This window comes from Sinocyclocheilus rhinocerous, unplaced genomic scaffold, assembly GCF_001515625.1.
Source record: "Sinocyclocheilus rhinocerous isolate Xijiao unplaced genomic scaffold, SAMN03320098_v1.1 scaffold2684, whole genome shotgun sequence".
NCBI lineage: Eukaryota > Metazoa > Chordata > Actinopteri > Cypriniformes > Cyprinidae > Sinocyclocheilus > Sinocyclocheilus rhinocerous.
The window spans coordinates 28,808-42,841 of record NW_015666202.1 but is presented as its reverse complement, the minus strand read 5'-3'; the positions used below and the strand labels follow the sequence as shown (position 1 = coordinate 42,841).

The following is a 14,034-nucleotide window of genomic DNA, read 5'->3' as shown; positions in this document are numbered from 1 at the left end:
GCATCAATCAGTACTCAATATTAATTTAAACTGCTTTAAACATGACTGCTGCTTATTTCCTGTGCACTTCAATACTGGTCTGTGGTGTTTCTTTATCGGTCAGTCCCATGGTGGTGATGACAACTACAGCAAACTAGACTGTTAGGAAAAATACTGAGACGAGGAGGAGCAGTATTTTTCTCTTCACTGCAGCCAGAGCCAGTCAGACGTGCGCATATCGTTCAAAAGTCAAATATAGAATAAATGCATTTGATTGGTAAACCAAATTCAGACTTTACGTTTCAATCTGGTAATGCATGGAATTTACGGGAAAGCTCAACTAAATAACGGCGCTAATAAGTGAGGGGCGTGGTGGCGCTCCAGTCAATCTACTCCACAGCCAATCACGGGCCCCCTCCTTGCTCGGGCCCCGGGGCTTCGGCCCCGCCTAGCCCAATGGTTAAAACGGCCCTGAGTGTATGATGGGGCACATTCAGCAGTGGATCCGCGAGTCCGGACTTTGTCAAATCGGAGGAGTCTGTCCTCGCTGCAGCCCGCAGCACGATGACGTAGCTGTACTATATCCACTACGTAGTGGATATTTTACGTGCATGCGCTGTAGTAGGTCTCGAATAAATTCAGATTTTTATTTACATTTTATCATTTTGCAAACGCTTTTATCGTTTTTGACCTACTTTATCTACACGATTACCTACATTACATTACAATGTAAACACTAATGTCCAAATTCAAAGTTTTATTTATTTATTTATTTTTGAATAGCCTGCATTTCATATGTTATCGCCAGGATGCACAGTGCTGTATCCATTATTATAAGGATACAACAAGCACTGTAACATGATTGATATGCAGATGTTGCACTAGCTAATTATTATACGAGTTAGCCTATATGTCTTTTTGATTGTATCCGTCATGTTTATTTAAATTTAATTGGGGATATTAGATTAATGCCGATCCATTTTGTTTATTTAGATTTTATATTATTCTAATATAGCTATTACAAACATTTTCAATAATAATAAAATAATTAAAATACATTAAATTTATATTAAGACTTTACCTCTCTAGTAACACCTCAGGCAGGTCAAAGAAATGTTTTATTAGTTGCTTTTCATACTATCGTCTGATACAACACTCCCGTTTAATTGACATTAAATACTAGCTTCAATGACAGCCCCACTTTGCACATGCGCATTAAAATTCAATACTGCGCATGCTAGTCAAACATCCAATACGTATTGGATCTGATCCAGCTACTTCATCGTGCTACAGGCTGCAGCGAGGACCTCTTGGGAGTGGAAGCACTGCTCGGCTTTGATTCAGAGAGATCATTTCAGTCATGGATATTTCAGAACCCACCAATCCTAACATCTAGAACCTACAGAACATCTTTCAAATTCATAAAGACTGCTTTATTTTCTGCTACGAATTATCTGTTTTCAGTTCCTTGTACTTTGTTTCAGTAAGTAACGTACATTTACAAAGTACACACACACACAAAAACCTTCAATCACTGCTAAAGAATGTGCCTGAAATTAGATATTGGTTGAACAATGTAAAAATGATTAATTAATTATTTTCAGCCGGCAGATCACAGCTAAACTCGCTAATTCTGTTTACTAAAACAGTTAGCACGTTAGCCGTCACTAATAATAACCATTTATGAATATATGTGCCTTGTGTTAATAACGATATGTTAAACTATAGCGGTATTAAAGAACACACGTTTAAGGATTAAAAGAAAAAGGAGTTTTGTGTTTGAGTTTAAAGTGAGCGACGTTAAGAGTTGGTATTGGGTGTGCTAACCGGCTAATTGCGTTAGCTAACGTACAGAGCTGAGGCATGTTATTCATAATATAAAACATTTAAATGTGGAGAAATAAGCAGACATTACGGGACGTTAAGAGATGCTACTGGGTGTGCTAACCGGCTAATTGCGTTAGCTACAGAGCTGAGGCATGTTATTCATAATATAAAACATTTAAATGTGGAGAAATAAGCAGACATTACGGGACGTTAAGAGATGCTACTGGGTGTGCTAACCGGCTAATTGCGTTAGCTACAGAGCTGAGGCATGTTATTCATAATATAAAACATTTAAATGTGGAGAAATAAGCAGACATTACGTTTATTTAGAGAGACAGTTCTATGCCGGGCCCGGATGTTATAATTACAAGACGGCAGTAAAGTTAGTTTGACGTTGACCACAGTCTATGCGTTTGACATTCATTAGACATTAGGTTTCATACCAATTAAACTCTTTGCGCCTGTTATGTTTTGAGCCCAAACTAACTCAGACATAAATATATGCCCTTTACGTTGCACAAGGTTTAATTTCTAGAAAAATATATAAATTAACCATATAAATTAATTAAACAATTTAACTACATGACATTATACTATAAAACCAATACTAAAATGTTCAGAAAAAAATATCACTGTTATTGCACAAGGCTCCGTTTTTGGAATTAGCATTTTATGTGTTTATAATAATTTTACAACTTTTAATGTGTGCAGTGATATAAATCCATTAAACGACAACACCATTTGATCTAAAACAGGGCTGTCCAAACTCGGTCCTGGAGGGCCGGTGTCCTGCAGAGTTTAGCTCCAACTTGCCTCAACACACCTGACTGGAAGTTTCTATGCCTAGTAAGAGCTGGTTCGAGTTTAGCGAGTTTAGCTCCAACTTGCCTCAACACACCTGACTGGAAGTTTCTATGCCTAGTAAGAGCTGGTTCAGGTGTGTTTAATTAGGGTTAGAGCTAAACTCTTCAGGACACCGGCCCTCCAGGACCGAGTTTGGACAGCCCTGATCTAAAGGTATCAAACCGACTGTTAAAATCTCTAAATATTATTCCCTATAATGCACAAGGCTTGTTTTTGTTTTTTTTTCTGATTATGCCTTTATTGTTTTTATATACGATACTGAATCCATATTTTTGATATGTTTAACATACTGTACCTACTTTAATTAAACCCTGACACCGTTTGAGATAAAGGTATCAAACCAACTGTAAAATATTCAGAATATTATTCCCTATAATGCACAAGGCTTGTTTTTTTTCAGATTATGCCTTTATTATTTTATATACGGTACTGAAACCATATTTTTGATATTTTTAATATACTGTACCTACTTAAATTCATTAAACTCTGACACCATTTGAGATAAAGGTATCAAACCAACTGTACAATTCTCAGAATATTATTCGCTATAATGCACAAGGCTGTTTTTCAGATTATTAATCTGATTTTTTTTTATAAAGTACTGAACCCATTTAAAACAAGCCTTGTGCATTATAGGGAATAATATTCTGAATATTTTACAGTTTGTCTGATACCTTTCTCAAATGGTGCCAGAGTTGAATGAATTTAAGTAGGTATAGTATATTAAACATATCAAAAATATGGATTCAGTATCGTATATAAAAACAATAAAGGCATAATCAGAAAAAAACAAGCCTTGTGCATTATAGGGAATAATATTTAGAGATGTTTACAGTTGGTTTGACACCTTTAGATCAAATGGTGTTTAATGGATTTATATTATTGCATACATTAAAAGTTGTAAAAGTATTATAAAACACATAAAATGCTAATTCCAAAAACGGAGCCTTGTGCAATAACAGGGATGTTTTTCTGAACATTTTAGTATAATAATAATAATTCCTTACATTTATATAATGCTTTTCTGGGCACTATTGGTTTTATAGTATAATGTCATGTAGTTAAATTGTTTAATTTATATGGTTAATTTATATATTTTTTTTTTCTAGAAATTAAACCTTGTGCAACGTTAAAGGGCATATATTTATGTCTATCTGAGTTAGTTTGGGCTCAAAACATAACAGGCGCAAAGATTTTAATTGGTATGAAACCGAATGTCTAATGAATGTCAAACGTCAAACTAACTTTACCGCCGTAATGACAAGTTGTTTCTGGGTTTAGACCGCGCATGTTGAATTATGATTATTTTATGTCACTATCATTTTGTTTTACACAGATCACACCCAAAACATGCTAATATATATAATGTTAGTTTCATCCAGTTTAATGTCAGTATAACTCACACAAATGTTTTTTTTATTATTATTTATTTATTTATTAGTGATAGCAGTAGTTATTGTTCTAGACCACAGTATTTGGATGGTATATGATATTATTGGCAGTAATATAGCTGTTTTAGTTCATAATTGGGTGTCTTGTTTTTTTTTCTTTCAATATCAGTTGTAAGAATGAATCTTGATTTAGGGAACTATTTATTCTTACATGCCCAACAAGATATCTACATAGTAAATGCCATAGAAATAACAAATCACAAGTCTGTATGTGTTGGTATTTGGCAGGTAGGATTGCTGTTATAACATTTAACTTGTTACTGAGACAGACATAAAGTTATCAAACTTTAAAAGCATTTAGTTGCAAATTAAATGATAGGCAAGATAGAGGATAGTTTGCATTGCTCTGTGTCTACAACATAAATCTATTCATACACAGGGAAACAGTGCCCCCCTAAAGATTTTTTTTTATTTTTTAAAGTATTTTCTTATTCAGACATCTGTTTATGTAATCAGGCATTATCAAAATAAAATTGCCTGAACTGGACATTTCTGAAATTCCTTTCCTTCCAACATGTCGCGAGACAATTTGTTCATTACATATTAAAGATTATGATTCTTGCATTCTTACATGTGCTATGTAATATTACTAATTCTGAGAAATCAGGCCAAATCTGCTGGGTTTATTGCATAAGATGGAATGTTTGATTGCTTTCCTCGATTTTTTCTTTTTAGGTTCTCGGCTCTACAATGGTGCAGAAGTATCAGTCCCCAGTGAGGGTGTACAAACATCCTTTTGAACTGGTCATGGCAGTAAGTTTGAACCACAGTCTTAACACTCAATAGCATATTCTGTTGTGGCAGTCTATACACATGAATGTGGAAGGAGTTTGTGTTCTGTTTTACAAAGTTTACTATACAGGGGCTTGCAGTAGTCCATTTGCAGGTTTAAAGATTAATAACATTCATATGTTTAGTAAGTGCACATTTTTCAATGTATGTAATATGTAACAGTACAGTACAGTTTGTCACCCTGTAGGCATGTTGAGACCTGTGGGTAGTTCTCATTTGCAGTATGCAACAGCAGGGCCTCATGGGCCAGTTTCCATTACACTCTGCCTTTCAACAGCCTTTCATATGGTTTGCTAATTCCCCACTTTCATAGTTTTCCACTTTTAGTAACTAGTTACTAGGGATGTGCTGATACGAGTATCGGTACCGAACGGTTCACGGGGCAAATTCCAAATGGAAGGGAGCGATGTAATTTCCTCATTATCTTCAGCTGGCATGTTCCCGTGACAACGCAGCACGGTGTCCGTCAGCAGATTTGCTGATGGTCACCGGCATAAAAAAATATACATTTTATATTTTAAAAAGTTTTTATATATTATATAGCATATTTTAAAAACTTTTTAAAATATAAAATGTATGTTTATTTGCAACAGTTATGCTAACAACAATAAAAAGACATTTATGACAGTAAAACAGCGACATCTGCTGATGGACACCATGCTGCGTTGTCACGGGAACATGCCAGCTGAAGATAATGAGAAAATTATGTAGCTGGCTTTGCCAAGTGCATTCCAAACAACTACATAATGGCACGCACGTGCCCTGCTCACTCCAAACTCCCCACTCCAAAGGGATAGGGGTGATCACTTCCATTTGGAATTTAAAAACGTTTGCATACAATTTTTTGATTTGAGTGTTGATTATTATAGTTAAAAATAAATAGTAATTAAATTTAAGTTTGGGCTCTGTTGTTAATTGTAACCTTATAGTAATGTAAAATGGCTCCCTATAGTTTAGAGCAGAAGCTGAGGTAGATTTTTTTCCTTAAGAAAATTTTAATTATAATTGAATTTATTTTAAAAAGTGCAATTTGTTGAGTAAACCATTGTTTAATAAAAAAAAAAAGCAATTTATATTTAGTTTTTTTGTCCCTGCTGTAACGAAACGTGATGTCAAAACAGAGGTACATACCAAACCTTCACGTTTGTGTACCGTAACACCTAGGGATGCTCCGATTAGGGATTTTTGCAGCCGATACTGAGTACCGATTTCTTGTCATGGTGATCGGCCGATACCGATGCCGATTCTGATGCTTCAAGCTTTATATAGACGGTTTCATCGGGCGCACGCGCCTGGCCTGAAGTTAGCTTCCGGTCTGTGTTTGTTTATCAGTCTGGCTATGGCGCCAGGCTACAAACGCAGTTAAGTTAAGGTGATGAGTAGACTGAAGTTGGGCTCAGGTGGTTGTGCTGTGGGATGTGTTTCCCATACATTTATTTATTTGTGGCGCTCGCATATATATATATCATCTATACATATAATATCATCATATAGTCTGTCTGATTTACGCTGCAAACATATTTTGCTTTTCAAAAATAATCTACTCTAGAGGACTGTTGTTATTGATTCTATTTGGAAGTCTACCGGAAGTTAAGTTAGGGCCATAAAAGCGCGCATGCGCAGTAACGTTTGTTTATGTTGTTGCCATTGAAACTGTCTAATAATGTTATATAAATAATCACAAAAATTATTCCTTATACAATGAACATTTTAATATGCCTTTAAAATGGGGTTTATGCATAACATTATGTATATCAGGATACTTAATGAGACAAAAATAAATACAAACAAAATGGAGCAGTCTGATGCAACCCACAAGGTTTATTTAAACATTATTCAATAGTAAACTGTGGAGGACAAAATAAACATTAATAATAAAAAAAACATTTAAACTCCTAAAATAACAAATTTTAGTAGTTTGGTGCAACTCATTAGGGTTAATTTAACATTGTCCAATGTTAGAGAGAGGACAAAATAAATAGAAGCATTTAAACTCCAACATGGAGAAGTCTGATGTAACACATAAGGTTTAATACTGAATAGGAAAAAAGAAATAGAAACATTTAAACTACTGAAAGTACAAAACGGAGTAGTTCGATCACAGTTATCCACGAGCACAGCACACTACCCAGCAAGCAATTTTGCGTTTAAAAGACGTCTATTAGACGTCTAAATATAGCCTAGACGTCTAGGCTAAAACGAGGCTAATTTTGGGCTGTCAGTGAAAATCTAATAGACGTCTAATCATAGCCCAAGAATAGACTAGTCATCAATTAGACCGCTATTAAACGACTACATATATACATCTAATAGACAACAAAATGGCAATCCATCCAATCAAATTCAATATACAGCTTTTATTAAGAAAAATAACATTTTTAACAACTTGGACAACTTAAGACAATACAAAATGATAAAAATACAAAATAATTAATGACAAAATAAAATGTTATTAATACAATACACTTAAATATAAATATTATGATAAAAAAATCTGGAGTAATAAAAATATAAAAATAAAAAAATAAAATATTTTAAATAACTTAAGATATTTAAAAGAAAAAAAAATCTAATACAAATCAAGAGCATGTTATCACACTTAACATTAAAACATAAATGACGACATAAAAAAAAGATGAATCCTTTTGTTGGTTTACTTATTTTAACAAATAAAACAACCAACAGTGAACTTAAAGGAAATGATTAATTATTGGTTTTATTTCTTGTTTAAAATGCTTCCTGACTGCATTCCTCAAGCATTTTTTTTAATGAGGCAGATGATTTTGTGTGTGTGTGTGTTCGTTTGCCTGATCGAGAAGTTGCAGTGATGGAAACGGTGACATTCCAGATAAAGTTTGAAAGGAGTAAAGCCTGTGTTAATGCTATTGTGTAGGCTAATATGGTCGAAGAAGATATTTTGTTTTATAAATAAATGTTCATTTAAAAGCAGCCCACGATCAGCGTGTTATGTTACCGTTATCCCTTACGGCTCTGACGGGGTTTTGTTCCGTCCTCCACGCTGTGACAACTCACAAAAGACTATTTTTAGCCAAGCAGCGCGAAGAGCCGCTTCAGAAACGTGCCGCGGCTGGCCGGTATAAACACAAGCGTTAGAGCGGCCGCCATCAGCTCCGGTTCCCGTGGAGCCATAACGCGCCGCAGACGTGTGCAGTGAGGCGCAGATCAGCTCTAACGTCACTGAATCTGCTGTTAAAAGTGAACCATTCATCATATCATCATGCAAAACATACACGACAAATAGCGAATTTTTCATTGTTTCTCGAAACATCATAGCATTTCCACACCGGCGATGACATGACTGCGGCGCCACATCATTTACGTCCCGACGCATCATATACGTCGTCACGCGTTGACGTCATCAAATTGCGATCGGTTCATGAGATCGGCCAAGTGTAGTGAGTACCGATTATCGGCCGATACCGATCTCCGGCCGATCGATCGGAGCATCCCTAGTAACACCCCTAGTAGCAAATGTGTCAGAGCAGCATAGTGCAGAGTTTCTTCGCCTGCTTAACTGTTCTGATGTCAGCAATGAGCATGTTGGTAAAAATTTGTTGTCTGAAAAACAGCTAGAAAGAGCAGAGAGCTAAGTTTGTTTTTTAGCTTTATTAGGCAATTCTTTCTTATCAAAAGTTGAATAAATTAATCTGCAAGTATCTAAATGTTACGGCTGGGACAATAAATCGATGCATCGTGAATCGAGTAATGATTCTGCATCGATTCTGAGATTTTGCTGAACTTTCTACCGTCCGTTACTGGAAATGAAATGAAATTACTGGTTGATATGTCCTGATCATAATGTCGCCCTAATGTCGCCCATGGCAATAAGGTTTGTGCTTTGTTACTTCTGATAAGAAACAAATTCTCAGCTTTTGTATTCTGTTAATTTTAGCACGAAATCCTAACAATAAATGGCGTTTTGGCACTCTAATATGGCATGACAGATTGCTGTATCTGCCTGCCTGGCAGTGTGGAGCACATGTATATCCGATCATTTACATTTAGACATTTAGCAGACGCTTTTATCCAAAGCGACTTACAATTGCTTACAATCTGTACAATCGTTACGGTCATCTCTTCCGCTTTGCTACAAGTTATAATTACAGAGGATATAGTGATAGATACATTTTACTAGTCTTCAAAATACTTTCTTTTATGTTCCACAAAAGAAAGGTTTGAAACGACATGAGACCGAGTAAACAATATCAGAATTAAATTTTTTTGGGTGAATTATCCCTTTAATGTTTTTATTTTTATTATTATTATTTTTTAATGAAATGATATAAGAAATTAAATCTGCTAGCAGGTGGCGGTAAATGTCTTTGAGTCATTCATTAATTCCAACGGCTAATTCATTCAGGAATGAAGTAAATGGCTCTCTTTTTGAATGGGTCTTTGAATCATTGGTTCACACGATTTGATCAAAACGCGGATTCATTCAGAAACACTGCTGTGTTGCTCGGAGACACGCAACAATTCTGCAGTGGCTTTAAAGGTAATATGTTCTCTGCAAAATTGAGCAAAAACATAATATTGTGTTTAAAATATAACACAATATCAACTTCTTATTTACTGAACTGTTGTGTAAAATCACATTTAAACTCGTGATATTCGAGACAAAATCAGCACTCGTGTGATATAAATATGAGACAAAAAACACATACAGGCACATGCACCAATATCTTGAATTTTAGGGCATAATTGCATTAATGAAGTTGTTGCCCTGCATCATATTTGTCAACAGTCAACTATATAAAATGTAAGATGACTACAGGTTTGGGACGCGTTTCAGAAAGGCGGGGCATAGAGGAGAAACAATAATGTACAGTATGTGGAAAATAATGTGTTTTTTTAACCTTAAACCGCATAAACACATTTCATTACACCAAATACAGTGAAGAGCAGGCAAAAGCACTAAGAAACAAATGGAAGATTTTTTGATGTTGACCCTAACGTGCAGTGCTCATGTTTATTCAACGAAGTCAAACGCCACAAATAAATCAATGTATGGGAAACACTGGTAATGTATATCGTAATATCGGAAATGTGTTTTAAAATCATATCACCGTTATTGAAAAAAATTATATCGCGATACATATTGATATTGAATTATTGTCCAGCCCTACGTTGAAGTGCATATTTCAATATATTAGGCTACACAATTTTGTTTTTGTGAACCAACAACATTACTGCAGCATTAGAGCGCTGGATGTCTTAATCACGCATAACTTTATTTTAATATTAATCGAATTGGACCCAGGATGATTCTGAAAGAAAACTCTGTTGCTGTAGTACCGAAACTTTCATGCTCATTTGATTGACAGATATGCACACTCTTATTTCAGTGTTGTTCTTTTATTTTATGATATTTCAGCTAACAGTTTGCTTTGTACATTCAGTTTAACAACATTAAGTTAAAGTCTGTCCGTGGCGATCCAGGATGCTGTTTTAAATCCTGCCACACCACAGAGCGCCACTCGCATAGTTTACTATAGAATCACATAATTTTTCCTGCATAGAGAATTGTGAGGCGGCCGCCTCTGGTTTTCGACAAAACTCAGGCAGGCAGTCACATGCAAGTGTCACTGAACAGCGTCCATTACAGCTTTTAGTTCATATTTTGGGAAAAATACTGTTATTTTTATACAAGTTTACTTGATATTTCTTTACACAGAATCATCATTTCTATTAATTTTCCACTGATTTACACGATCTGATGAGCATTAAAGCCCCGTTCACACTGCCAGTGACACACAGAGACAAAGCGACATGCTCCAATTCATTTTCAATGGAGAGCTGGCTACTTCCGGCGACACGAGCGACAGTGACCATTGGCGACAGAATGTGGGCATGTCAAGCGACCAAAATTAAGACTTGTTTAACATTATGCAAATGAACAGCGAATTTCGCGAGCGACAATCAATAGGAGTGAAGAATCTGTTAGTGGTGCTCACACGTCACTGTCTTGAGTGCAGGCAAGACGGGACAGATTTCCTGAGCGATTTTACGGTTTATATGATTTTACTGTAACCACATACATGGATATTAAAAAAATGATGCGTAGAAAAGAAACTGTTGGCTGTCTAAGTGAGTTTGATTCATACATTGATGGTTCGAGTTGTTAATTATATGATGCAGTGAGCAGTTTAGCAGCGTTTAATGATTTAATGCACAAGCACTGCTGTAGTTTATATAACAACACTCCAACTGCAGAGTAGTACTTTTATTTATTTTAAGTCTAAATTCTAGTCATATTAGAATTAGGGCTGCACGATTATGACAAAAATCATAATTGTCGATTATTCCCTTGAAATTGTAATTGCGATTTATTAATTACGATTATCGCAATTTACATTGAATGATATTATATCATTGTTTGAAGCAACCACATGCCATATTTTTAGATGAAAATAAACAAGCTGAAAACTTTTGCATTTCTTTAGTATTAAGCCTCAAAAGGCATCTATTGATTGGATTGGTTTCTTCTTTAAATAAAAAAAGGTAAAATATGCATTGTATTATAGTCATATTAAAACTAAAATTAAAACAATGGAAAAACCCTTAAGATAACTTGTAGAAAGAAAAAAAAACAGATCTTAAGCACACAGAATAACATAAGTGGACTTTGAATGATTAATTTCCGCTTTGAACGATTACATAATTGTGACATCCGTAATTGTAATCGCGATTAGAAATTTGATTAATTGTGCAGCCCTAATTAGAATGGTATCTTAGTTTTACCGGCAATATATATAGTTTGTGATTGCATTTTTTATGTCCAGATATGTCCATACATGCAGTCTACCAATAGACCCTTTTCACAGTGACGTCAGCTAACTTCCACAGTGTATCTGTACTTCCGTTATACCTTTACACTGGAGACTTCTCGGGAAAATGTGGGAAAAACGTTGGGAAAATGTGGGGCGTTATTTAAGAGTTAAAGGGATACTCCACCCCAAAATGAAAATGTTGTCATTAATCACTTACCCCTGTCGTTCCAAACCCCTAAAAGCTTCGTTCGTCTTTGGAACACAATTTAAGATATTTTGGATGAAAAACGGGAGACTTGTGACTGTCCGATTGACTGCCAAGTAAATTACAGTTCGTCTTCGGAACACAATTTAAGATATTTTGGATGAAAACTGGGAGGCTTGTGACTGTCCCATTGACTGCCAAGTAAATTATACTGTCAAGGTCCAGAAAAGTATGAAAGACATCGTCAGAATAGTCCATCTGCCATCAGTGGTTCAACCGTAACGTTATGAAGCGACGAGAATACTTTTTGTACTCGAAGAAAACAAAAATAACGACTTTATTCAACAATTCGTCTCCTCTGTGTCTCTCCGCATCACCGTAGCGCCATTTTGGAGAATATCCGCTGAACGCAAGCAGCATACACTAGTCTGTGTCAGCCGCGCTGCACGGATGCGCTGTCATGTTGTTCCAAACCCGTAAAAGCTTTGTTCGTCTTCGGAATACAATTTAAGATATTTTGGATGAAAACCGGGAGGCTTGTTACTGTCCGATTGACTGCCAAGTAAATTCCACTGTCAAGGTCCAGAATCTGCCATCAGTGGTTCAACCGTAACGTTATGAGGCGACGAGAATACTTTTTGTACGTGAAGAAAACCAAAATAACGACAAAAATAATGACACAAGGATACGTTTTCTACGTGTATTTATGCTTTGATTTGAACGAAAACTTAATTACTTCAGACTTATGTGCCCTCTGGAAGCTTGCGTTCTGCAAATGAACGTTGCTTTATTGTGCCATCCCAAAGAAGCACAAAATCACATTTACGGACTTTTAAATTAAATGTTCCCTCCTGGTGGAATGACCTGCCCAACTCAATCAGAGCAGCTGAGTCCTTGGCCATCTTCAAGAATCGGCTAAAAACACATCTCTTCCATCTTTATTTGACCCTCTAACTCTAGCACTTTCTATTCTAATTCTATTCTTTAAAAAAAAACTCTTGTCCCTTTTAGACTTGCACTCTATTAATTTGCTGCTTGTTTTCTTTAAAAAAAAATTAAATAAACAAAAAAATACTAACACTTGCTTTCTAATCTTTTTGTATTCTATATGTTTTCTACTCATTTATTATAATAATTAATAATAATTTATGCATTTAGCAGACACTTTTATCCAAAGCGACTTACAGTGCATTCAGGCTATACATTGTTTACCAGTATGTGTGTTCCCTGGGAATTGAACCCACGACCTTTTGTGCTGCTAACGCAATGCTCTACCACTGAGCCACAGGAACACTTATGTATGTATTTTCATTGTTACACACATTGCGAACGTTTTATTTTTAAACGTTTGAACGTTTTAAAACGATTTGTATGACAACGATTGTGTCATATGTTTTACATTATATTATGTATTATATTATATTATGTATTATACAATTAACAAAAGCAAAAAGATCTCTAACACTAGCTTGCTCTATTCTTTTTCTATTCTATCTGTTTTCTTTTAATTTATTATATTATTTAAAAAAAACCTTGCTGTGTGTACTGCGTTAAGCTAACTGAGACTTGTTATAGCACTTGTATATCATTGCTCTTTTGTTGATTTCAATTGCTTCCATTGTCCTCATTTGTAAGTCGCTTTGGATAAAAGCGTCTGCTAAATGACTAAATGTAAAATTTTCATTTTGGGGTGAAGTATCATTTAAGACTAATAATGTTAATGCACTTACAGTTGGGTTCTATTGCGAACGTTTTTCTGCATCTGCTTTAAATGGGTGGCTTGCTTGCCGCAACTACTTGCTTTCAGATTTGTATGACAACGATTATGTGTCCACACAAAATACATACTTGAAACTCGGGCTGGGCGATTTGGCAAAAAAATAAAAGCTCGATTTTTTTCAGAACGTTTGACCGATTCTCTATTTTTTTAATGATTTTTAACTAGTCATCTTAAAAATGTAACTACAACATGATTCAAATAACTTTGTTTATTAACCCTCTAGTTGAAGAAAATTCTATTCCAAGTGCAGCACACATGAAGTTGTTAACATGATGTAAATGTTAAACAAATCACTTGTTAAATATCTTTGCAGAAAAGATGCATGAACTACAACAATCCTGTACA

The 14,034-nt window shown here is 35.2% G+C and overlaps 1 protein-coding gene across 1 annotated transcript in view; it reads left to right on the top strand.

Annotated features, from left to right (window-relative positions):
* The first annotated feature begins 1,246 nt into the window (after nt 1–1,246).
* LOC107732161 (SEC14-like protein 1) overlaps nt 1,247–14,034 on the top strand; it is a 36,915-nt gene continuing 24,127 nt past the window's right edge. The window contains exons 1-2 of the mRNA XM_016543431.1: nt 1,247–1,462; nt 4,797–4,874. Coding sequence (XP_016398917.1) covers nt 4,812–4,874 — 63 coding nt within the window. The 5' untranslated portion in view covers nt 1,247–1,462; nt 4,797–4,811. The remainder of the gene's footprint in view (nt 1,463–4,796; nt 4,875–14,034) is intronic.